The 26,421-nt window shown below is 55.4% G+C and overlaps 1 protein-coding gene across 1 annotated transcript in view; it reads left to right on the top strand.

Annotated features, from left to right (window-relative positions):
- The first annotated feature begins 266 nt into the window (after window positions 1-266).
- The window catches only part of Galnt17 (polypeptide N-acetylgalactosaminyltransferase 17), a 351,033-nt gene continuing 324,878 nt past the window's right edge, over window positions 267-26,421 (top strand). Inside the window, exon 1 of the mRNA XM_076839996.2 lies at window positions 267-1,686. Within this exon, the coding sequence (XP_076696111.1) occupies window positions 1,449-1,686 (238 nt within the window). The 5' untranslated portion in view covers window positions 267-1,448. The remainder of the gene's footprint in view (window positions 1,687-26,421) is intronic.

Here is a 26,421-nt window from a genome sequence, read left to right as displayed (position 1 = left end):
TGTCTTCATCGCCAGCCGGGGTGGAACGAACCCGCCCGCTTGGGGAGAGCTGAGAACCAGGGTCCCTCCGGCGCCGGCCGCAGCCAGCATGACTTGACCGCCCCCATCCCGCGCGGTCCCCGCTCTCCAGGCTCCCCCACCCTCTCCGGGTGCGCGCGCACGAGCCGGCGAGCCGGGGAGCGGTGCGCCCAGCAGCCTGCGGGCGGCGGCGGCGGCGACTGGCTCGCGGGGAGCGGGCGGCCGGGGGCGGCGGAGGAGGAGCCGGCGCCACGGCCGCTCCCCTCGGGCCGCGCCCCGCCCTCCGTCGCCACCTGCGCGTCCCCTCCGGGCTCTCCAGCCCCAGGGTAGTGGGGGCTCTCGGTGCCGCAGCGGCGGTGTCACTGCGTCCGCCAATTGGGAGACTCGGCGTTTGGGTCCTTGGGGCGCGGGACGAGCCGCGCGGCCCGCTCTGACAAGCGCTGGGTGCGCCGGCGCGCGTCCCTCCCCGCCGAGCTGCCCACGACGTTTTGGGAGGGGGATCGAGAACTGCTGTGACTTTTGAGGTCCGACTCCTCCTTCCGGCCAGCCTTGCGACGCACCAGCTCCGAGACAGGCCAGTGTGCCCGGCAGGCCCCGAAGGCTCCCTGCGTGGTGCCGAGACTTGGAACGTGTCCGAGAGCCCGCGGCGCTGTGCGCGCTGGTGAGTTTGCGGGTCGGGCGGGGTGGCCCCGGCGCCAGGGGCGGAGAGGACGTCGCGAGTGGCCCAGGCCCCCGAGTGCTGACCTTACTTTGAGAGTGATTGAGACTTGGTCGTGACTGCAGACCTGCGAGGATGCTGGCGCCGGGTGCGGGCTGTTCCTCCGCCCGGCGTGTTGGAGCGGGCCGGTGAGCGGAACAAAGGCACCGGCCCGGAGGAGTGGATCCTCGGCTGAAGAGCGGGGCTCGTGCGCCGCGACGGCTGCTGCGGGCGAGGGTGGTGGCTGTGTGGCTCCCGGGGTGGCGCGCTCATCCGCGGGCAGACGGCGAGCCCTGAGCCCGGCACCTGCGCGCCGCTCCCGCCCCGCTCCCGACTAGCTGGGTCCGCCTACCCGCCGGGCCCGGGGTTTGCGGCCGCCGCGGCTCAAGGTTCAGAGGCGAACCCCTTGCTGGTGCAGAGGAGAGACCCCACACCCCCGCCCCGGCCTTTCGCCACCAATCCTGGAAGGGGTTGCGCTCTGTGGACTGAGCAGGCGTCTCAGGGAGCACTTCTGCAGACCCAGTGCTTCTATGTGAGCGACTGCGCTCTCTCCCGACCACCCGGTCCTCCCAGCCTTCCCTGCTGCCGGAGCTTCTGCACTTCGGGGCCAGCAGCGGCTGGGATCCTCGCCCGCCGCCAGGTGTGTGAGGCTCGCACAGCCCCAAGGCTGTCCCGCGCCTCACCGGAGTCTGAGGGGGCGCGGGTCCGGGGCGAGGGCCGGCCGGGTTGTTTGATGGCTTCACTGAGAAGAGTCAAAGTGCTGCTGGTGTTGAACTTGATTGCGGTGGCCGGCTTCGTGCTCTTCCTGGCCAAGTGCCGGCCCATCGCGGTGCGCAGCGGAGACGCCTTCCACGAGATCCGGCCGCGCGCCGAGGTGGCCAACCTCAGCGCGCACAGCGCCAGCCCCATCCAGGATGCAGTGCTGAAGCGCCTCTCGCTGCTGGAGGACATCGTCTACCGGCAGCTGAATGGTAAGGACGCGCTGGCGCCCACGGGTCTCAGCGCGCTCGGGCGGGCGGTCATGGGTGAGCTCTCGGGGCTCTCTGCGCTGCGCTCGGTGGCCCGCATCCCAGGGGCCCAGCGCGCTCCCTGTTACCTTCCCTGCCCGGTGTTGGGCAGGAGGCGAGGGCTGCTGGCAGGAACAAATGCTTGCTTCTTTTCTGTGCCCCACAGTAAGTTTGGTTTTAGCTTGGAAACATGTCAATGCCGTTGGCGCCCGGTCCCCGCGTGCCAGGCAGGAAATCATTCCTTGGTGACTCCAGCCAGAGCGCAGGAACTGGCAGAACAGCCAACTTGGACTGGAGGCGTGGGCCGATGTCTAGGGAGGAAATGCTGCCTGAGCACTGCATATAGTGGGGAGCAGAGCGGGCGCAGGGGTGGATCATCGGCTTGAGTGTCTGCAGAGTCAAGGCCCCAGGTGGCGTGGCTGATGCCCTTCTGTAATAAGTTGAATGGATGTGTTTCTCTGAAGGCGAGCTGCACAGCTAATAAGGAGTACTTCCTGCTGCCTCAGTGGAGGCTGCTCTTAAAAACACTCCCATTTCTCATCCCACGCTGCAGAGGGACAACTGCTAAAGTTCCCCCGCAGTCCTGGGAAACAGGTGTTCAGAGGGTAGCAAAGTGAGGTGCGGCATCCATCTGTGACAGTGGCCAGAATCTGCCTCATCTAAAGTGTTCTTAGGGAGAAGGGGGAGACTTTTAATGTACCTTGGCTACACCCAGCCCCAGGGACTGATGGTCATTGGACACTTGCTGTCCCCAACATGGGTGTTGCCTACTTGAATTCAGGCAGCTCTGCAGGATCCTAGGTGGGTTTAATCTAAGGCTCCTCCCTTCCTGGGCTCCTAACTCATATTCTCATGTGGCAGTTCCAGAACTTCAGGTGATCATAAAGATAATGCTGATAAATGATGGGTGGGATTCTGCTGTGTGCCAGGTACTGTGCAAAGACATCACGAGTGAGTGCACTATCTCAGAATGTCCATGTCATCCAAGGAGGTTCCACCCCATCCCCATCCCTGTATGGGAAATGAAAAAATGAGGCTAAGTTGTCCCGAGTCCTGTTGTTTGGAAGCAGTGGGGTTTCCAGTCAGAGCCCTGCATCTGGTTAGCCACACAGCCTGTGTTCTTGGCCTATGATGTCCTTCTGATTACGAGGTGTGTTAGGTTGCTGAAAATAGAAATATGTGGAGGGGCAAGTATAGACAGGATCTGTGTACTGTTGGGTACCCTACTTAACTGTTTTCACTGTTGTGAGAAGGGACCGGCCCTGCGGCAGGTGGCAGGGGACAGGGAGGAGGAGGATGCCAGACTGTTCTCTTCCTGCTCTCTGATGGTCTCCTCTGGATGATTCCAGGGAAGTTGTGGTCAGTTCCTTGCACACAAGAGGGCCTCAGGGTCTTTCTGCATCAGTCAGGAAGCACCCAGGGGATGCCTTGACCACCATCTGCGGTGTGAAGCAGGTCTGGCCCCTGCCCCTTGCAGGTGTGGCTAGGTGTGGGGGAGCCCACTGGAGCCTTGAAGAAGCTCTTCTCCCAAGTGTCTAAAAACAAAATGAACCAGTGGAAACAAGACCCCACAGCTAATTTCTGGAGGAATGAGAGGCTTAGTAGATCTCATGTTCTGCACAGATACCTGCCATAGGTAGGTCCCTGGAGCCCAGTGGACAGCCCAAGTCCCTGACTCTTGGCTGAATTCAGGGACACTGGCCACTTTGTGTTGATCAGTTTCTGTGGGGGATCATTAGCTGTAATACAGCCACAGCCCCCAACAGGACTAATAAAATCCTGCATGGTATTTCCTAAGTGTAACAGGCATAATGAATCCATCGAGTCTCTGCAGTGTCCCTCTGAGCCTGCTGCTCTTACTTGCTCCAGGGCAACTTGCTCACAGTGACCCAGCCAGTGAATGATAGGGCTGGGAGTTGACCCTGGACCATCTGGCTCCGGGATGGAGGTTCTCAGCGGCTGCACTGGAGTCTGATCTTTAGGGTGCTTCAGAATCACTACGAGGGCTTGATAAGACACAGATTTCTGGGCTCCACTTCCCAGGTCTCTGACTCAGTAGGCCTGGAGTTGGGCCTGGGAATTTACCTCTAACAAGCTCGTGACCAGGACCATGACCCACTGCTCCGTGCTGTTGCCTACATCACGCAGAGCAAGGGCAGAAAACTCTTTCATGTGCCAACCCCAGCTGGCTGGGGCTTCTGAGAAGCTGAGACTTGTGTCCAATGGCTGGGGGTCTATCTCCTGGGCTTCTGCCATGGAAACGGTTCTCCTGTTGTTGAGTTGGGGGCTGTGGGGGTGGGGGGAGGCTGAGTCTTCTTGACTTCCAGCCTCCGCGAGGAGCTGGCAGGAAGGCCCAGTCCAGAGCTTTTCCTGGGCAAGCAAGGAGCTCAAGCTGGGCCTTGGCAGATGTTACCCTCCTGGCCGCCGGGTGTAATTTGTAGTGACAGGAAACCTGGAGGAAAAGCGCAGGGCAGGTTCCGTAATGGAGAGGACCTCCCTCTCCCTCCCCACCCTCCAGCCCTCCCTCTTCTGCCTGTGCTTGTTTGGTTAATGCCTGTGGCTGTGCTATTTCTGCATGGAAGGGCTAGAGGAGGAGGAGAGGCTGCCCCTCCCTGGGGAGATGGCCCCTGGTGTCCCATGGCCCTTTGCTCTGCTCCTGTCTGCACCCATTGCCAGTGAAGGAGAGGGAAACCTTGACCTCAGCGTTCCTTATTCCTCAGCTGGGGCCCGCAACTGGGCTTCTGGTAGGGACTTCCAGGCCTCTGATGCACAGGAGAGCTGGCCTCTTAGAAGCTGCTCAGTCCTGTAGACTTAGGAGGCTCCAGGGGAGGCTCTGGGAGGGCCCTTTTCCTGCTGTTATGTGGCCGTCCCTACTGCCACTCCTCTGATGGCACAGGAGGTTGTGTTGGGCCTGCTGAGAGCCAGACTGCCTCCGAATTGACCCCTCTGCTGAGACCTGCTGCCAAGGCCTGGTGTCCTGCCTTTTGGGAAGCAGTTACAGGTCGTCATCTTTTCTTAGTACAGGCAGTGAAGGACCCTTTAAAGAGAAAGCGGAGAAGCTGGTGCAGAGATGCACACAGGCGTGAATTAGATGTCCTCCCCTCCGGAATCTCCCTCACAGCTCTTCCGTTTCTTCCATCAGGTCCCCTCCCCACCTCCTTCCTTGGGCCTTTATTTCCTGTACCTGGACTCTTGTGGTGTTGTCCTTTGACTGAGTGCTGTGTCTTGGTCTCCTCTGTTCTGCTGGGCACACAGTGGCCCAGCTCTCTGATGGGAAAGCAACCACTTCCAAGGGCCCCACACCTTCCAGTGGTTCCTGTGTCCTAAGGGATCCCAGTCCCCTTGGAGGCTGGCAGTTGGTGCCTGCCCATACAGCTGCAGGGGTGTGGCCTGTGTTCTTACCTCAGCCAGACTCATCTGCTTGCTGAATACCCTGCGTTGGCCTGGGGGGGACTCAGCCTCCACATTGCAGCCCTGATCTTGGAGCTGTGCCAGGGGTCTTGGCTTGCTCTGCTCTCCTGACCCCTTCCCCAGGTGTCCATCCTTTCAGGCTTGGCACAGGTCACCTCCTGGGGGGTGGGATTGTTGCAGGCTGCACTGTCTGAGCTCTTGCTGTCTGAGTGTTTGAGGCTTGGTCAGTGGCCTGCACTCCTGTGCCTTGGAGTTTCGAGTTCTGAATGAGATGACAGGCTCCGTAAGGGCTGGAAACACACTGCAGACTTTTCCATCCCTCCTCCACCCCTCAGCACCTCCCATGGCACGTTGGACGAAATGTGGGCCCTTGACCTTGTTGGTTGACTGGATGGGAGCTGGTTTTAGGAAGTAAATGAAAGCCAGAGGAGATAACCTTCAGCTCCAAAAGGCTGGGTTGGGTTGGGTGATGTGGGGAGGAGAGGGAGCTGGAAGGACTTGGCTAGGAAGACTGAGTACTTGGAAGCTGTGCTGCCTGTGCCATCTTGTCTGGGCCATCTCGATCTCATCATGTATCTCTGCCATCTCCTCTGTACCATATTGCCTGCACTGTCTTGCCTCTGCTATCTTCCCTCCTCCATCTTGCCTCCATCATCTTGCCTCCACCATCTTCCCTCCGCCATCTTCCTCCGCCATCTTCCCTCCGCCACGTTGCCTCCACCATCTTGCCTCCGAATTCCGTCCTCTACCATATTGCCTGCACCGTCTTGCCTCTGCCCTCTTGCCCCAGCCATCTTGCCCCCTACCATCTAGAGTCTGGTGTAGTCTTCATCTTCCTGGCTGAAAGGAACCAGATCCTTCAAGGAGCTTGGAAGTGAAGCAGTTAGGTTAGGCACCAGCAAATATCAGTACTTTTTAAAGTGGATTATTTAATGATATGAATATGGGTTGATATTGCTTTTTGTAGTGTAAAATCAACTCATTGATTACAGGAAATAATGGAGAGAACAGAGAACTTGGTTAAAACACTTTTAGGTTGGTGGCGTGTGGTTTTGCGCCAGCATCAGGCATTGGGGCAGATGGTTTTCCTGCTGAATTAGCAGGTAACTCTGTGCAGGCCTGTAGCTCTCCGTTGCCTTTCCTGTCACTTTTGGAGGAAGTTACTTATTCTCTTGTTTTAGAGATGAGGAGGGAGGGGAGCAGGGAGGCCACGTGGGTTAGCCAGGGAAGCACAGCCCCTGAAGGACAGGACCAGGACTCATGATCACCACGGCACTTGCCCCGCGTCCAGCCCCCTCCCACGTGTAGGGCAGCTGGAGGGCTGTGGGCTTCATTGTCCCACCCTTCTCAGAGGACCCAGCACAGTGGCTCTGAAGGATGCACACCTGCGCTCCCTCCCAGAAGCCCAGGGCAGCTCTGTCATAACAGGAAAAACAATCGATTCAAGTTAGGGTCCAAATTTAGATTTCAGAAGGATATTGAGTCGAAGCGGAGTTGCTTGAAGAAATTGAAAATCTTTGTGGAAACAGAGAGAAGTCAAAATTACCTGTCCTAGTCCTGCCCCGAAGCCAGGCAGCTGGAGTCAGAGCCAGATGTTCCTGGATAACTCCCTGCACCCTTCCTGCCTCTGCACAAGCCGGACTCCTGGGCAGGGAAGGAAAATGGGCCCGGGGCAGAGGAGGGGTGGCACCTCGGCCTCCAGGGTGGAGGCAGAAAGAAGAAGAGACCTCTCTTTCTGGATGGCAGGGCCTGCCCCATGCTTTGCCCCCTTCCTGTTGGGCCTGTGGGTGTGCCTATGTAGACCAAGGGTGCTGAGTGGTACCAGGATTTCCATGGGAAGGTGGTAGGAGGGAAAGAGGGCAGGGCGGGTGTTCATGTGACCTCAGCTACAGGGCCTGCTGAGGGCCAGGCCAGGGTTCTGGAGCATCCATCAGCAGAGCCTGGCGTCCTTTACCTCCAAGGACTCAGCATCTGGTTGCAGCTGGCCCCTCCTGGAGGGGTGGGGAGTAGTGCTCTCGGACAGCCCTGGGAGGCGGGCACATCTGTGTTGCCTGTACCTGTCACAGGCACCCCGCCAGTGGGGCAGCTGTCTCCTGCCCAGCCCAGAGGTAGCCGGAGAGGCAGCCAGAGTCATTCTTGCTGAAGAAATCCACCCCCCTGACCTTTGGCTGGTGCCAAATCGGGAGTGTTCTTTGTGGACAAGAAGGCTCAGCAATTAGAGCTGAGGGTGAGAGCGGCAGAGGGAGCTGGGCACAGCAGGGCCTGTCAGCTGGAGGGACAGCCTGAGATCAGGGCGATTAGGAGGAAGGCTGTGGACGTGGGCATCCAGACAGACGGGGCTTGATTGGCACTTCTGTCACCTTTTAATGCTGAGACTGTGGGCATGTCTCTTCCCTCTTGGGCTGTGAAGTGGGGTCGTGGGCTGTCAGGGTGAATTGAGAGTCAAAATGCAGAGCACGTGCATGGGCTCACTGGACGGCTGGGGGAGGCTCAGCTCCACAGAGCAGGAGACCTGGTGCTGCTCCCCCCATATCCAGAGGCCTGGAGCTGTCCGGGCCTGAAGCAGGTGCCCAGGTGCATGGACCGCTGGTGGTGCTTGGCAGCCTGAGCTTGCTCACCAGCATCTGATGTCAGTCTCTAGTGGGTACAGCAGGGTCCTTTCCGCTCTCGCCTTTCTGGGCTGAGACTAACTTGTGGTCCTTCTCTCTGCCTGTGAGGGAGGTGGAACTCTTCCCTTCCTCTCCTCTTCCCGTTGCTTACAGTGCTGGTGGCTTTGGGAGGTTGCTTTTGAGGCCCAGGAGGAGAAGTGGCAGGCTTCCTGCAGTGTCCCCTCATCTCTTTCCATGGCTTTAGTTACCTGAGGCCAGTGGCAGTCAGCGGTACAGGGAGATATTTTGAGAGAGAGGAAGAGGGAGGAAGAAGAGAGAGGGAGAGAGAGAGAGAGAGAGAGAGAGAGAGAGAGAGAGAGAGAGAGAGATATTGAGAGGGAGGGAGAGAGAGATTGAGAGGGAGGGAGGGAGAGAGAGAGAAATATCACATTCACATAATTTTTATTATAGTATATTGTTCTGTTTTTTTCATTAGTAGTAATTATTAATCTCTCACTAATTTATAAATTAAGGTTGATCACAGGTATATGCTTAGGAAAAAACGTGCAGCCTATTGGGCATGCTGGCCAACTTTCTGTTACTATAACAGAGATACCTGAGATAAGTCAACTTGAAAGAGGAAAGGTTTATTTTGGTTCCTAGATTTGGAGATTGCTTTGGATGGGGTACCATATGCCATGGTGGAGTACATGGGGCAAGCAAGCCTTTTCACCTCATGGTGGGTGGGGAGTGAGAGAGGAAGAGAACAAGGTTCCACGGTCTCTTCCCAGGGCACACCCCCAGGGGCCCAAGACCTCCCACCAGGCCCCACCTCTTACAGATCTCCACTGCCTCTGGAAGACTGGGGCACAAGCCCCACACCAGCCTCTGGGGACCCCTGCCATGGGTCGTGGTTGGCAGGATGTTGGTGTCGGGTACCCGCCCAGGGGCGTGCTGTATGTCAGACCCTTAGAGGAGCATGCTGGTCCTCCACGTTTACTAGTGAGCTGTTCGGGGAGCGAGGCGTGGAAAGGGTGCGGACCTCCTGCTGCCTGGCCCAGGAGCCCTAGGTGGAAAGACCCTTTGGAGTTTGACCAGGTGCATACCAGGTCCCCAAGCGTGCTGGACTGGGTGTGCAAATATGAGCCTTGAGCAGACATTGGATAGGCACTGGACCATCGAGGGCTGGACCTGCACAGGGGCACCAGGAAGTCCTGACATGTGGGATACAGAGCCCAGCCGGGCAGGCATGGAAGCTCATCAGTCAGAGGAAATGGACGCTTATGGAGCTGGGAGGCCTCAGACTCAGGGTGGGGGACCTGCATGCAGGCAGAAGAGGGCTGGGTGGTAAGTGAGGTGGCTGGCGGTGGAAGTTGCTCAGGGGACCAGGCGGGGGACTAGTCCCACCAGGCTTGGAGTCCCAGGCTGGTTTGGACTAGGCCGTCGCAGGGGCTTCAGTTGATGCTGTGTTAGGGCTTGTGTCTTGAGGATTGGGGAGGGGGCTTAGAATATGGAGCAGGTGTGTCCTGGGGTCTGTGGGGTTTGGGTCCAGGACCTGCCATGCATACCAAAATCTGGTGACATCTAAGTTCTTACATTAAGTAGTGCAGTCTCCATGTAGGATTTACTTACGATCTCCTGTGCTTTCCTTCCCTCCAGATTCCCTACCATACCTGATCCAATGCAGAAGCTCTGCAAGTAGTTGTCACGCTGTGTTGTTTAGGGCACCGTCACAAGAAAGCAACTCTGGGCTGGGATGTAGCTCAGTAGTGGAGGCTTGCCTAGCATGGGGAGGCCCTGGTCCATCCCCAGAACCCCAAAAGAAAAAGGAGGAGGAGGAGGAGGAGGAGGAGGAAGAGGAAGAGGAGGAGGAGGAGGAGGAGGAGAAGTAGTAGAAGGAAGGGGAAGAGGAGGAGAGAAGGAGGAAGAGGAAGAGCAGGAAGAAGAGGAGGAAGACAAGGAGGAGAAAGAGGAGGAGGAGGAGGAGGAAGAGGAGGAGGAGGAGAAGAAGTAGTAGAAGGAGGGGGAAGAGGAGGAGGAGGAGGAGAAGTAGTAGAAGGAGGGGGAAGAGGAGGAGGAGGAGGAGGAGGAAGAGGAGGAGGAGGAGGAGAAGTAGTAGAAGGAGGGGGAAGAGGAGGAGGAGGAAGAGAAGTAGTAGAAGGAGGGGGAAGAGGAAGAGGAGGAGGAGGAGGAGGAAGAGGAGGAGGAGGAGGAGAAGTAGTAGAAGGAGGGGGAAGAGGAGGAGGAGGAAGAGGAGGAGGAGGAGGAAGAGGAGGAGAAGGAGGAGAAAGAGGAGGAGAAGGAGGAAGAGGAGGAAGAGGAGGATGAAGAGGAGGAGGAAGAGGGGGAGGAGAGAAAGAAAGAAGGAGGCTCTGTCCCTGTTGAGAACAGACACAGTTCCCAGGGTATTCTGACCAATGGCCTCTGGGCTGCCTGGATGCAGAGCCCAGGGCCCAGAAGCTCTGAAGCTGTGAATGGAAAGGGCTGACCCCAGAGGGCCTGTGGTGCTGCCCCACCATGCCCAAGTGCAGGGTTCATTCGGCACTCTCTGAACCTGGCCTGATGCCCACTGTGCCTTCCTCGGAAGCCTCTGCCTTGGTCACCTCCAGAAGCAGGAGCTGGCACCTGGCATGGTTCCATTTGGAAAGTCAGAATCAGCCCTGGGCAGCTGGGCCCTGCCCTTTCCCTGGGGTGGCCCCTTCCTGGGCTCCCAAGGCTCTGAAGCCTCCTGAGGCCCAGCCCCAGCACGCCCTCTTCCCTGGCTCCCAGGCTCCCTCCTCCATCCTCTGGAGCCTGCGGGGATCCTTGCGGCTTCCCCAGGACCCCACCTCCCGTCCCCATGGCAGTCCTACCTGGCAGGCTCTTCCTAGCTGGACCCTTGGCCTGGCCGTGCAGCCCTGAGGATGGGTCTTCCTCCTGTGCCCTCTACCTCCCAGAGCATCTTCCAGAGAGGAAGTGGGATGGGCTGGAGGGTTCTCTGGAGACCTGGAAAGGTTAGAGGAGTGGCAGGACTCCATGATGAGACCCTCTCATCCCCTAGCCCCACTGTCTGTCTCAGAGGACAAGAAGCTGGCTCCACCCAGCTGCGACCCCAGCAGCCCACTTCATGCAGGCTGGTCCAGCTGTGGTTGCCACACCTCAGGGCCCACCTGGGGGTGCTGTCGGAGGCCACCCCAGGCTCTGGGGCCTCCAGACCTTGTGGACAGGGATGGAGAACCAGGCCCTGGGTGGGACCCACTGTCCTCAGCAGCTCCTGGGAAGTGCAGAGGAGTCTACTCTGCACAGTGGCCTTCAGCTGGATGGGCAAGAGCCATAGTCCCCTCTGCACAGGTGGCTTGCAACTGTAGGAACAGGAGCCACAGAGTTGTGGATCAGTCCTCTCCTGTCCTCCCCCTTCCTCCCTCTCATGTCCTCTCCCTCCCCCTCCCTCTCCCTCTGGGTGGGTCCCCACAGTTGGACAGGTGGATGACAAGTGGCTCAGCCCCCATAGAGAAGTCCCCTTTAATCCCGTCCTGTCATTGCTGACTGCAGTGTGAGCCTGGCTGTGCCTGAGGAGTGGGCCACCGAGGATCAGGGCTAGGACTGGAGCCAGGTTCCAGAGGACGTCCATCCTCACCTTGGATCAGTGCTGGCTGAGAGGAGTGTCCACGAGGGTGTCCTGCGGACATGGGTCGTCAGGAGCCAGGGTGGTCAGCTGTTTCTGAGGACCAAAGCGTGTGCACTACGGATTGAGCTCGTGGCTTTGGGTCCTTTAACCGGGAGGGATCCTGAGTCACCTCTCCTCCCCACCCTTCCCCAAGCCCCAGTCCCAGGCCCTTCTGCCAGGCCCTCCCTGGCCACCTTGTCAGGGCTAATTGTTTCTTCTGGGCTCTCCTGGCCTTGGCAGGGGTCACTCCTAGCCCTTGTTCAGGGCTCTTGGTCCTAGTGCATTGTTGATGAGGTGGACCCAGTGATTTGCAAGACAATAGACTTTATTCCCCTCTGTCATTTAGCCACCAATTGCCCAGCATGGAACCTGTTCTCACTTCCCACTCCAGACCCTGTGGTGGCTGGTGGTGGCTGATGGTGGCTGATGGTGGCTGATGGTGGCTATTGGTGGCTGGTGGTGGCTATTGGTGGCTGGTAGTGGCTGATGGTGGCTGATGGTGGCTGGTGGTGGCTGGTGGTGGCTATTGGTGGCTGTTGGTGGCTATTGGTGGCTGTTGGTGGCTGATGGTGGTTATTGGTGGCTATTGGTGGCTGGTGGTGGCTGGAGGTGGCTAACTTGGCTGGACATCATGAAATCACGCCTCAGGTCAGTAACTTGCCTGGTCTTTTCCTCAAGGTTAGGAGATGGCTGCTGTTGTCCTTGTTGTCATATCTACAAGGGAGGAAGTGCTGTGGGCCGGTGACCACATCCGCTCCTGTTGCTTAGTCAAGAAACAAATCTTTTCCGGAGTCTCCCGGGCGGGTTCCCACTTTGGCTAGGACATAGGCTGCGGCTGGCCTCGCTTCAAGAGAACAGTTGTTTTTGTGGTGGCCAAAGAGGAGAGGAGGAGTGGCATTTGCACTGTGAGGTCACGTGTCTGCCATTCCCTGTCCACTCCCAGTATAGTGTGATGACAGGACCATGATGATGCTTGTTTGAGGCAGGGAGTCACCTGTTGCCAGGCTGGCCTCTATCTCTCGGTCCTCCTGCCTCAGCCTTCAGTGTGGCTGGGTACGGGTGTGCGCCACCAGGCCCAGGCTTCAGTAAATATTAAAGTGAAGCAAGACTCTTGGTTATCTAAGAAAATCAGTTGCCTAGAATATTTAACTTCTTGGGGATTCTGGTTAACTTAGAGCTGGTTAACTTAGATCTCATAGATTGAAACTACACACATAACTGTCGATTGTCAGTGTTAACATGCACATTTTTGCATCTCTGAAATTAGAATTCAAGTTCTGATCAGTGACACTGTAGTTTAACTGACAGCAGCTTCTCCCTTATGGGTAAGTAAACTTGGTGCATCTTTGTTGATTTGATGAAGGACAGTACGTGGTATTTGCCTGTGTATATGTCCACCATCTCTCACCACATGCAGCTATTTTTATTGAGCATCTAATACATAGACAGGTAATCAGTGGTGACTCTGTATCACAGCCACTTATACTATTATATCCATTTTACAGATCAGGAAGGAAAAACTCAGAGCAGTGAGTGGTTGTCCTGCCCATGCCCTATTCTGTCTTCTGCTGTGAGGTTGGTGCTTACTGACCCCTGGGCTGGGTGAAGTGTTGGTCAGTGGGCAGCTGGTCCAGGCGCTGCCAGGGTGGGTCCTGGGCTGTGAGCAGGATGGGTGGGGGGAACCTTCCCTCTCTCACGCAGGGCTAGGAGTCACCAGCGTGGAAAGTTGTCAAGCTGTTAATTCTAGGGCTCTAAATTATGCTGTGTGAGCTTTAAATCCAGCCCTAATTAGAACAAAACGCGAAAAAAGTGAAATTGATATTAAGTTAATTAAAAGACTTTGCTTGTATTTGCAAGGACATTAGCTCAGCTAAACAGGAGTGCTGACCAGTGCATGGTGCTGATTCCCCTCCCAGGGCGCTCCCGCAGGCTGCTCTCCCTGGCCCTGCCCCGCGCCCTGCCTGTCTCCACGCATCCGTCTTATTGAGGTCCTCCTGGCTCCAGTCAAGCTGAGCCCAGTGTGATCCTGAGATGGTCAAAGCCCAGCTCTGAGCAGGGGCCACACCACCTGCCAAGGGCCCAGGCCCTGGAGTGTGGGGGCCTCAGAGGGGCTGTGTGGTCACATGGGCACCTGCTTCGAGAAGCTGGGACCAGGGGCTGAGGCAGCCCCCTGTAACCGCAGGGCACCTTCTTCCCCTGCCCCCCACCATCCTGATGTGTGGCCCAGACCTGGGTTGGTGGGGGTGTGGAGGGTGGGCCCTCAGTGTGGCACCCTACAGGGAGGGGTGTGTCCGCTATGATCCCTGCAGACCCTCCAGAGCTACCCTTGCTCCACCTGGGGCTGCAGAGGCCAAGCTGGGCTCACAGAGCTGACCCTTAGCTGCCCTGCAGCTTCCTGGGGCCATGACACCTTCTGTCAGGACTGCTCCAGAGGCTCCCGCGGGTGCCACAGCCACCTGCCCCTCTTCCCCTGCTCTGCTTCCCTCCTCCCCTTCCTCCTTCTCCTCCTCCTCCTCCTCCCCCTCCCTCTCCTTCCTCCTCCTCTTCCTCCCTCTTCTTCCTCCCTCTTCCTCCTCCTCCTTTTCTTTTTCCCACTTTCAGGGGTGGTTCTGCAGTGCACTTCCTCCCAAGGTGGGAGGATTCCTGGTCCCTGAATCACTGTGTGGAGCAGAACCTACCCTCCCTAGCCATCTCTTGCTGCCTCTGGGAATCGAACCATTCTTATCCCGGCGAGTTCAGGCAGGCAGGACTGGAACACTCGTCTCCCTGAGCCGCAGGACAGGCTGTCCCTCCATCTCTGTATTGGATTGATAGGGACAGAAAATGCTGATTGAACTTAATAATCACAGAGGTAGTGTGGGTGCTTGAAAGCCACCTATTTCGAAGCTGGCATCTGTATTTGATCTGCTGCTGGCTGTAAAAAGACAGTTTTGTTTACAGAATGACGGAATGATTATAATCATCCCTACTTATGCTCCTTGTGGAGCTGAGGAGTAAGTACTGAAATATAGCTAAGTTGTTTGCAATTATAAACAACCAAATAATATATGCATTGTCCTTATTACAGCTTCTGCTGATAGGAATTGGCATTTTTCAAGATGAGAGAAACCAAAAAGGTTAGTTTAAGAATTAGCAATTAAAGAAACCACGGTCTTTGCTGCCACTGCATTCTAAATCACGCAAATGTTTCTGTTTGTGTGAGTTTCACCGTCTCCTTTAGAGCAATTACGGAGATGCATTCTCAAGATAAAAATGGAGTTCAGTCGGAGAATATTTAAGAGCTCTTTAATGATGTTAAAAACTTTGCTAATTTGTCAAGTTCTTTTGAAATCCACTTCATTTTTTTCCCTGCCTACCCATCTTCCTGCCACTGGTCTGATAACAGAAGACTTGAGAACAGAGGCTGAGATGACTATTAAAAGACCCAAGTCTCATGAAATACCTTCTCAAGAGTTTTCCCTTTGACTTTATTAGCTGAAGGTGAGTGTACAGGAAGACATAGAACCCTTGGGCTGTGTTTTGTGCACAAAGCTATTTGGGGAGAAAACCAAGGCGGAACAGCAGCTGTAATGGGTGGTTTGGATTAAAATTTTTCTTTCAGTGCCCCTCAGGGGCTGGTGTGCGTGGGCCCCGGGGAGAAATGTTTTGCTGCGGCTTCTTCATCTTCTGCCTCCCTATGCAAATACCAGCCGGCAAGCGGAAGCTAGCAAGAGGCTTGTGATTCCCGACCCCTGTCCCTGAGCATCATTACCTGTTGTTCCAGCTCCTTCTTCAGGACACTGTGATCTGTGCTTCTGCACAAGAAAGGGTTGGTGTTAATGGTTCACATTTTCATTGGTGAGTGAGTTCATGAGCACCCCTCAGGAATGGTTCTTGAAAACCCACTCTTCAGTGAAGAAAGTTTGACCCAGCACTGAGTTCCAGACAAGAGTCAGAGACCTGGCCTTGGCCTTCTAGCTCCCTCCCTAGTCGCCTGACCTCGACGAGCTTTCATGCCGTAGAGTAAGCAGCAGCTTTGGAGTTAGATGGACTCTGTATTAGCTTTGTATTACTGTGACAAAATACTTGAGGTGATCAGCCTATGAAGAGGAAAGGTTTGTTTTGGTTTGCAGCTTGGAGGTTTCAGTCCATGATTGGTTGACCCATTGATTCCGGGCCTGTGGCGAGGTTGCACATCATGGGGAGCACAGGGGCTGAGGGAGCTGCTCACCTCAACGTAGCTGAGGAGCGAAGAGAGGAAGGGGCTGGGGTCCCACGATCCTTTCAAGAGCGTGTCCTGGTGACCCGACTTCCTTCCACGAGGCTCCATCTCCTAATGGTTCTGCTGGCTCCTGACAGTGCCACCAGCTGGGGCTGAGCCATCCACTCCGAGCCCTTGGGGTCATTCAGGATCACATTACTGGGAGAGCTGGGGCGGGGCATGTCACCGAGCTGTGGTGAGCCCTGTCACCCACCTGGTAAACACGAACAGGACCAGAAGGTGTGAGGTGGGGTTTACAGAGTCTTGAGCGCCTACACACAGAAGGCCTGGGCAGGGGGCTGACGCTGTAGTGCTGGCCATCGCTGCCATGGCTGCTCCTCGGGGCAGGACACCCAGCCCCTCCCCATTCCGTTTATTCCCGTGAAATCCTGGAAACCCTGGGCGCTTCAGGCACTGTGATTTTGCGGACAGGAAGCACGGCTGGGGATGCAGGGGTGCATGTCCATGGGAACAAGCTGGCAGAGGTGGGCAGATGGGCTCCTTCTGGCAGCAGGGGGCAGTGGCTCTCCGAGGGGTGGTGGTTTTAAAGCACATCTGCAAATTCTGACATTCTCCCCGTAGAAGGTCAAGTTTGGTCCTCCTCCTGTGGATCATGTGCCGGCCTCAGCGACTCACTTCTAGCGAATAGAATTTGGTGGAAATGATGTTTCATGATTTCTAAGGCTGGACCAAAAAAGGGCATGGAGCTTCTGCCCTGTGCTCTCTCTGGGGATGTGCATCTTGAAACCTGGAGCCACTGCATCAGAGACTGGGCTCCCTAAAGCCAGGCTGGAGACACCACATGGAGAGGGGCAGAGGCCAAGAGCCTGTTTTCCAGCTCCCACTGGCTGTGCCCAGCGTAGGTACCAGAGGTGGGAAGGAGCCAGCCTTCCAGCCTCTCCCAGCTGATACCACGAGCCAGCAAAGAGCTGTCCCCTGCCCTGATTTGTGCCCTGTCCAATTGCAAATTCATGAGCAAAATAAATGTAGTTGCTGTTTTAAGCCACTAAGTTTTTATACAGCAATAAATCATTGGAATACTGGGGCCGAGGCCTTAAGCATACTAAGGGGTTGTTTTCCTAAGTGTAATAACTAGACTCCTGAGAGGATGGAGCCCGAGATGCCAACAGTGAGAAACCAGCCACCGCAAGCACCTACTGAGTGCTTGCTTCACGCACCAGGCCCTGTGCTGTGTGGGCACCAAAGTCAGTGATGGGCGTTTGGGTGGCCTTGGGTTTACCTGCCACCAATGGACTGTGGATAGAGCTGACCGTCAGGTGGGGTCAGGCTGGCCTGCATTTCTGGTGCCTGTCAGCTGAGTCTCTGTGCAGCGCGGGTGGGTTTTAGATGAGGAAGGAAGGAAGGTGGCCATGGTGTGAGGCTCCCTCCCAGAGGGCATCTCCGGGCCAGCATAGAGCCGCGTGCCTGGTCTCAGGGATGTGCTCCAAGCTCTGGCGCCTCACTGCTGTAGGTCTTTGAGCAGAGAGCACTCAGCGGACCTTGGTTCTACGGGGCTCAGACACTTCTGCTCCAGAACCTGGAGAACTGGTGCTTCTAGGGACAGTTCATGCCATAAACGTGAGGCTTGCTTCTCCTGGGCGTTTCCCGCATCAGTGGACTGTGGAGCTGGTCTCTGAGACTGTCCACAGCGTGGCCTCCTCTGGACCAAAGAGAAATGCTGCCCGCATCTTTATTTTCAGTAAGAAGAGAGGGAAGTAGAGGTGCTTGTCTAAATCATGGTCTTACGGCAGGAAAACAAGTCAGCATTCCCCAGGTCCCCAGAGTGGCAGCCTTTCTTACTCCATTCTTCTCTTGGAGGAGGCATGTATGTGTGTGCAAACGCATATGCACATGCACACGCACACACACACACACACACACATGCACACGCATATGCATACACGCATGTATATGCACACACACATGCACATGCACACACTGCCGATAGCTTCAACCCTTACTAAAGGTCGGGGATACAGTCCACCAGTGCTTCCCGGGCCTGCCAGAGCTCGCTTCCAGTTACCTAGGGAGCTTTGGAGAAAGGCACCGAGGCCCAGCTCCCTCCTCCTGGAGCTTTGCATTTTAGAGGTACAGGCTGAACCTCCTGAGTCTCAAGACAGGAGGCATAGATTCTCTGAAGTCTGAAACCTTTTGAGTAATTGGCATTCTGGGGTTTGGATTTTTGGATTACAGATATTCAACTGGTAAGTTTTAGGCTGAGGTTCCAAAATCTGAAGTCCTGCCAACCCCAGGCAATCCACCCGGATAAGGGACTGGGCTCAGGGACTGTGCTCTTCTCGAGTTCAGGGCGGGTTCTCAGGGCCTCTGAGGTGGCCACACCTGTGTTTTGACGTCCAGTGCCCCCACCCCACCTTGGTTTGGTTTCCTGAGGTTTCAGTCACCCACAGTCAGCTGGGGTCCAGCCGCATGCGTGGAACGTTCCAGCAATGAGCACTGAGGAGTGGTACGGCCCCATTGGCCTCTTCTCACCCCCCTTGGCACCTGGGATGGCTCCTTGTTGTGAGGTGGACAGGCCCTGGTTTCAGTTCTGAAGTACTGAGCTTCCTGAGGCTGCAGTGTAGACGGGATGAGTTGATTTATGAGGGTGTGTCAATATCCCCAACTCCTAGGAGAGTGCATCAGCCCCGTTTCTGTGGCTCGTGGTCTTGTGGCCAAAGTCGCCATCCCTCCCCTGGGGTCCCTGGCCCTCTGTGAGCATGGTAGCCATCCTGATGCTCCGGGCCTTTGTCCCATGCTGGCTGGGTTGGCTCTTGGTTTGGTAAGATGGGTCTCAGAGGCTGCATTCTGTTCTGTTTGCTGTGAGCACAGTTTTGGTGTTTTTTTCAGACGTGAGGTTTGCTTCTCCTGGGTGTTTCCTGCATCAGTGGACTGTGGTGCTGGTCTCTGAGTCCACCCATGCCTCAGTCATTCGCAGCCCCCTCCCATCTCCCTTGACCCTGGCATGGCTTCTCCCACCGCAGAGCGCAGCTCTTCTTACCCAGGACGTGGGGGTTGGCCTTTCCTGGGTGCTGTGCTTTGTCCTGCTGAGCAGGGGCCATACCCTCCCCTACGCATGCTGTTCCCTGGCCTGGATTTTGCTCTGCCTGTCTGAAACCTCCTCTCCTTTTGCTGCGAGGGGCCCTCCCTCGGGAAGGAGACATGTCTCTGCCAGCGCTCCCAGGCAAAGAAGGCTGGTGGCCAGCACACTGGCCACGTGCAGGACGGTCCCTGAGGTGTGCCTGTACTCTGTGGGATCTTCCAGCCTTCTGCGTGGTTTCCCACCTCTCATGGTCCGTTTCCCCTTCAGCCTTCCGAGACTTTCAAGCTGGGGTTCATGGACGCCGTTCTCCTCTTTCTCTCCTCCCAGGGCATCATCAGTTTATGGATCTAATAGAATTATGGGATCGCAGTAACCAGCGCAGCCGGCAGGAAGAGGTCTGGGAGGAAGCGGGTGAGCTGTGGCAGGTGCAGCTCAGCTGGTGAGAGCAGAAGCCGGCAGCCTGGGCTAGGGTGCCTCGCAGCCTGCAGCCTGGGCACCTGCGCTCACGGCGTTTACCAGGGTGGGCATCGCCCCCACCCCGGCCAGTCAGTCAGGAGGGTGTCCATGGTGCCCAGGGAGATCGCTCATCTGGTACAGGGCCAGGGAAAGCAGAGTGCAAAGTGGCACTGTCACGACCCCACGGCATTCACACAACTGCACTTTGCTCAGTGTGTGTAAATATGGTTGCATCTTTAAGATCCTTGGATATTAAGATTGTGTCCAGCGGGTGCACTTATCACTCAATGTCCTTGTACAGCGTCCGGCACCTTGTAAAGACCTTTGTGAAGGTGGCTCTTGTGGCATCTCAACCCAGGGGGTTCACCCAGTTCACTTCCCCACCTGCTACAGGCAGATATGGAGGCTGCTTCCAAAGGTCTTAAATGTCACACACCTTCCCATGGAGGGTGATGTCCGCCATCAGACAGAAGTGATCGTGCATGGAGGGAGTGGGCCAGGAGGTGCAGGCCTTGGAAGGCTCTGCTGCGGTCCATCTGGCTGTTCCTGGTAGGTCTGTGTTTCTCCAGCCTGCAGGGTCTTTGTGGGCAGTTTCTGTCCACAGCGAGTAGATCCTATGATTCTGGAACCCTGCTGACGTAGAAGTTCACAGTCCCACCTTCTCCTCTCTTGATTGGAGGTGAGATTGCGAATTTCTTCAGGTGTCATTTATTTGGATTTGTAGAATTTTTAGTTCTAAGTTACAGGTTGAAAGCAGAATGGGATTGTTGATTAATTCGGCTGTTGATGTGTGTGCCTGTGACCTGTGAGGATGAGCTCTCTGCTTAGGTGTTGCCTTGAGTCAGCTTCCCCAAGGCTCCGCCTTCTCGGATGGGATGGAGGCGCTGTCTCACACTCTCGCAGACCATTCACCTTTGCAAGGTTCTCCCTCATTCTCCATCTAGGAAAATATTCAGGTGTGTTTTTCTGTTTTTATTAGAATGATTCAGGGGGTGGCTGGAGCTGTGGCTCAGGGGTGGAGCGCTTGCCTAGCTCTGAGAGGCCCTGGGTTCCAGCCTTAGCACCGCATAAAAGTAGACAAACAAAATAAAGGCACTCTGTCCATCAACAACTCAAAAAAAAAAAAAAAGAATCCAGGGGGATGTTGGTTGTGACTTTTGTGACCTTGGGGGCTGAGGTTCTGAGCTTGGTCTTGCCCTGCTGGCTGAGCCCTGCTGCCCTTCTTGTGGATCTGAGATTCTCCAGGTGCTCTGCACTGCTGAGGATTCAAGATGCCTCCCGAGATGTCCGTCCAGTGCCAGCCTGCGCTGGGAGCCCCGCCGTGTGGTGTTGGGGATGTGACCACTTTAGCCCCCACATTTTCCTTCTCATCTTCTGTTTTTTAAAAGATGCTCATTGTGATTCCACTTTTTGTTCACAATTTCCCATTTGCTAAAATTCCTACTTTTGTTTCTATGTCAAGGACCAGCAACGTTCCTGGAAGGAAGGAGCATAGGATAGACTTTCAGAGATTTTGTTTTGTATTTCCTTTTCTTTATAAATATGCATTTTGATGGATGCCAGAGCTTCTGTGATGGAATCTGAACACCTTGCTTCATGCTGTTCTCTGACACTTAGTGTCACAGTGTGGAGGCCACATCCCCCCCGCATCCATCTATCCACCCATCCACCCATCCACCCATCCATCCACCCATTCACCTATCCACCCATCCATCCACCCACCCATCCATCTACCAATCCATCCCCCATCCCCCCATCTACCCATCCATCCACCCACTCATCCACCCATCCACCCATCCACCCATCCACCCATCCATCCACCCATTCACCTATCCACCCATCCATCCACCCATCCATCCACACCCATCCATCTACCAATCCATCCCCCCATCCCCCCATCCACCCATCCATCCACCCATCCATACATCCATCTATCCACCCATCCCCCCATCTACCCATTCACCCATCCATCTACCCACCCATCCACCCATCCATCCACCCACCCATCCACCCATCCACCCATCCATTCATCCATGCATCCATCTACCCACCCAACCACCCATCCACCCATCCATCCACCCACCCATCCACCCATCCATCCATCCATCCATCCATCCACCCATCCACCCATCCACCCATCCATTCACCCTTCCATCCACCCTTCTATCCACCCACCCATCTACCCATCTGTTGAGAGCCACAACCGAGTCAGGATGGCACCTGGCATTTTGCCAGAAGGAGTGGTTGAGGGGTAGCGCCAGCGAGCCATTAGGATGATGATGGTTAAGTTAAGCTGTGTATAATTATTGGGATGATGGCTGATTGCTGTAACTGGATGATGCTGGATCAGGGCAGGCTGTGTATTCAGTTGTGTATATGGACCTCTGCTGTCCGGCAATAGGGCAGCTCCTGCTACCTCGGGTGCCCGCTACTTTTGAGTTCTCGAGGAGTTCCCGTTGAGTTCTCGTGGGGATCCTGTTGAGTTCCCGTGGAGTTCACGTGGGTTCTCGAATAAAGTTCGTTCCTGCTTGAATCTACAAGTGGCTCGTGACCTCCTGGTTATTTGTGCCCAGCCAGACTGCAGCACCCATCCATCCACCCATCCATCCATTCACCCGTTCACCCATCCATCTACACATCCACCCATCCATCCACCCATCCACCCATCTATCCATCCATCCACCTATCCATCCATCCATCCATTCACCTGTCCACCCACCCATACACCTGTCCACCCACCCATCCACCCACCCATCCACCCATCTACCCATCCACCCATTCACCCATCCATCCACCCTCCACCCATCCACCCGTCCATCCATTCATCCATCCATCCGTGCATCCATCCATCCACCTATCCACCCATCCATCCACGCATCCATCCACCCATCCACCCATCCATCCATCCTCCCATCCACCCATCCATCCATTCATCCACCCATCCATCTATCCATCCATCCATTCACCTGTCCACCCACCTATCCACCCGTCCACCCCATGCCTTCATCCAGAACCAGCTACATATATTGCGGGGCCCAGTGAAAAACAAAAACGCAGGTCTTCATTCGTCCAACAATTACCAACAGTTTTGAGAAGGTAAAAGCAGAGCAGTAAACAGGTGCAGGGCCCTGCTAAGCACAGGGTCCGTGACTGCTTGAAGTCACCTGTATCCATGCTGGACACCCAGCCCCTGGACACCTGCTGGGCATACCACATGCTCTGTGCCTCAGGGAAAGAGCCCTGTAGACTCTCATAGCCAGTGGAGGACACATTAGCACTGGCTATGGCATCTTGAGTCCAGGAGGACACAGTTTCCCAGAGGAGAGAGCTCCCCTTACCTGGCCTCCAGAGGGGGCTTTCGGGAAAGGACAGTGTGCGTGCCGCAGGGAGCCTTTAGAGAGTCTGAGCTCTGAGGAGTGACGTGCTCCAGCTCATCGGTGGGAAAGGCCCACCTGTTGAATGGAAGATGTTCCGTGGGGGCAGGGGGCTCAGGCAGGAGGCTGCGGTGGCCGTCGGACGGGAAGGTGGCCATGGTGATTGGACTGCTTGGTGGCCGTGCAGGTGCTGAGAAGTGCTCAGGTCCTGAATGTTTTGAAGAGAGCACTGTAATGTGTGTTGGTGACCAGAGATGAGGTTGAGAGGAGGGAGCAGCGAGGACAGTCCCACGATGTGGGAGAATGGAGCTGTCACTCACTGCCACGGGGACGGCTCTGGGCGACAGGCTTGAGAGGAGAGGGGACGTCTGGCTTTGCACACGTGGAGTTTGAGGGGCTTGCTAAACAGCAGGAGGAGATGTTGGGAGGGCAGTGGGCAGTTCTGGGCTGTCTCCAGGAGGTGGGGAGAGGGAGGGAGAGACTCTGCCAGTGAGGGGAGGGATCCTGTCAATAGATGGCCTGGTGGCTGGTGGCGGGGAGCTCTCAGTGACCAACTCAAGGAAGGAGAGGGGTTTGAGAAGGAAGCTGACCAGCCAGGCCCTCTTACCCCGTCATAACCCAAACAGGGGCTTTGGGCTTCAAGCCAGGTTTCCTTCTCTGGGAAAGAGGTGGTTTTGATGCTACTTCTTCTGGCTAGATTCCTGTGGGACACGGGGAAGGCGATTCTTTATATTCACTTAAGATGAGGAGACAACGTGCTGCCACCGAGATGGTGGATCACTGACGACATAGGAGGAAATGACTTCTTTCAGAAGCACCAGCGCTGGAGGCCTGTCCAGTAGGCGCCAGATGGTCAGTGACCGCCTGACCTGTAGGGGTCAGATGGTCAGTGACCTTTTTCAGTGACAGGCCTAAAGAGTTGGCGGGGACAAAAAGATTGCCTTGGGTGGGTCCAGAGTCAGTCTGTTTATGTCTCCAGGTGCACCTCAGAATCTCGTCTCTGTCACGGGGTCCAGTACTCCATTCCTCTGTGGTGGTGTTTTACAGGAATCCCAGGGGACTGCAGAGACGGTCAGCTCCGGTAGGGAGAAAGCGGGTACTCTAGATCCAGTGGCTCTAGACCTGGAGGAGGACGTTTCGGGGATCAGGGACACCTTCCAATCAGTCCCCAGAGACAGTTCTGCCGTGTCCAGCTGTCCAGCTCCAGGGGTGGTTGTAAAATATGCTCACGCCCTTCCAAATTCACAGGGGCTTTTGCAGAGCAGGGGACTCTGGGGCAGTGCCCTTCAGGGGGCTGTAGCCCGTGTCTGTCTGGAGCGTGGAGCTTAGCAGGGCAAGGGGCAACCGAGTAGCTAGACTGGGTAAGGCGAGGCTAGGTGCGCGGGTGACAGGGGCGCTTCCCACTGTCCCGCCTCCATTCACGCCCAGGGAAGACCGCGCAGGTATCCGAGGATAGCCGAGGATGTTTGCTGTGCTCTGAAACGGATGAAAGCCCCGTCTTATTTCCACTGAGTGATTTAAATATTGCATAGCTCATTTATAATTGAATACAACTGTGGTGGCTCTTCCTGATTTTGAAGGCATTCTCTCCAAAAAAGGCTGTTTTGTTTTCTCTTTTGGAAATAAACATGAATTTGCATAAGAAATAAGGAGCCTGTGAAAGGAATCAATAAAATTAGCTGGAATTGGATTTCGTCCTTTGGATGCACCGCACGTTGCCATTGGGGAGATGGGGAGAGCGGAGTCAGTTCAAAGAGAAGCCGCCCTTCGTGAAAGCATGACCTACTTCACGAAGATGAATATTTAAAATAAGAAAAGCTTTAAAATAATACGCTTTACATCGGTGGACCGGAGCCCAGAATAACAGAGAAGCCTGACAAAAAGGCTGTCTTTTCAGGAATTGGAGAGGAGAGGACAGGCACCCAGTCTGGGGTAGACCTCTGGAACCCTGGGGACCCAGGGCGTGGAGTCTGCAGAGCTGGATTTATTTGAGGTTTTTGTTTTGATCCTTGAGACTGCCTTCATGGCACAGGAAGTCTACCTGATGTTAATATTGAAATTAAACCTGTTTAATGTCTTCAGTTGCAAAAATGAATCAAGAATTTTGGAGTTCAGCTCTGGCTAGATCCAGAGTCCAGAGGCTGTGGAGTGTGTGACTCTCTGCAGAGGTGATGTGCTGACCTCCCTGACTAGGTGTCAGCTGTCCCTGGACTTGGCTTGCAAGGACATGAGGGAAAACGGCTGTTTCCCTCACCTGAAGCCCTCCGCCGTCCGGCCTGTGGGGCCCTCTGGAGGTGGGGGTGTGTCCCACAGTGAGTGGGCCTTCAGCGGGCTTGGGGCTTGCTGGATGCCCCTCTGAGGAGCTGCCCTCTGCAGGGTTGTACTGACCTTATGAATCGTTGTCAACTTTCCTGTGCAAATGGAAGTTGGTGTTCCATGCAGAGCAGCTCCTAGAGCCTGGGGGGACTCCCTGTTCGGCCACCACGGCAGTTCTTAGCAAGTACAGGCTGAACAACCCTTTTCCAAAGTGCTTGGAACCAGCCGTAGTTTGGATTTGGGAATTTTTGGATTTTAGAAGACTCTTGGTTGAGTACCCTTATCCCGAAGTCCAAAATCCTCCACCATCAAAATGTTTAGGTTTCTCTTTTGGACTTTCAGATTTTAGATTCTCAGAGTAGGGCCGCTCACTCAGCCTGTAAATAAATTTCCTTATGAATAACACAGAGAGAACACCCATCAGATTTGTTCAGAAATCTCCATTTTTTTATTCCTTCCTTGGATTTTTAAAGACAGTTCTAACTGGGCGTAGTGGCATACGCCTGTAATCCCAGTGGCTCGGGAGGCTGAGGCAGGAGGATGGAGAGTTCAAAGCCAGACTCAGCAAAAGCGAGGCCCTAAGCAACTCAGTGAGACCCTGTCTCCACATAAACTACAAAATAGGGCTGGGGGTGTGGCTCAGTGGTCCAGTGCCCCTGAGTTCAATCCCCAGGTACCACCACCACCACCACCAACAACAACAAAAGCCCAGCTCTATCGTGGCGTAATTTACATATAATAAGCCACACGTGTGTGGAAAGAGGATGGCTTGGTTGGTCTTGGTGTGTGCATAGTGCCACCGTCACCGTGATCGAGATAAGAGTGCACTGTCTCCTCAGGCCCCCTGTCCACCCCTTCTCTGGCCACTACTGGCCAGCCTCCTGCAGTTCTACCTGACTGTGGTAATAGCTGTGCTTTCCTCATCCACCTGGTTTCCTTCAACTAATGCAGAGTGACCGTGGGCCACCCCTGTCCACTGCTGAGTGTATTCTGTCGCATGGAGACACCATGGTTGGTTCATCCATTCTCCTGTTAATGGACACGTGTCCACGTTTTGGCTCTTACAAGTAACACTGCCGTGGACCTTCACGTGTGCATCTCTGTGGACACAGCAGAAGCTCCTGCAGTGGAGTAGCTGGTGCACACGTGGAGTAGCTGGAGCACATGTGGAGTAGCTGGAGTGCACGTGAAGTAGCTGGAGCGCATGTGGAGTATGTCTGGCCTTTTAAGAAACCTCTGGGCTTGTTTCTGCTGTGCCGTGAGCAGGGCTTGAACGTCCCCTTCCTGCGCTCCTCGTCCTCACGTTGACTGTTCAGTCTCTTTGGAGTGTATCGTGGTTTCTCTCAGCAGTTCTGGTTCCCGAGTCCGGGGGCTGAGGATGCTGGTCATCGAGGGCTGGTGTGTCACCTCTCTTCTGGGTGAAGCTTCTTTTCCAGTCTTTGCCTATTTTTAATTTTTTCGTTCTCCCCTTTTTACTGAATTTTGAGAGTTCTTTATGTACTCGAGAGACAGATCGCGACTCGAGGCTGCTCCAGTCCGCGGCTCGGGTTTTCATTCTCCTAGATGTCAAGCGACAGATGGTTTAAATTTTGATGAAGCAAGTCAACCAGTTTGTTTTTTGGTGGATC

This window comes from Callospermophilus lateralis, chromosome 19 (assembly GCF_048772815.1).
Source record: "Callospermophilus lateralis isolate mCalLat2 chromosome 19, mCalLat2.hap1, whole genome shotgun sequence".
Classification (NCBI taxonomy): domain Eukaryota; kingdom Metazoa; phylum Chordata; class Mammalia; order Rodentia; family Sciuridae; genus Callospermophilus; species Callospermophilus lateralis.
Note: the sequence above shows the minus strand (reverse complement) of the source record. Positions and strands in the feature narration are given on the sequence as shown.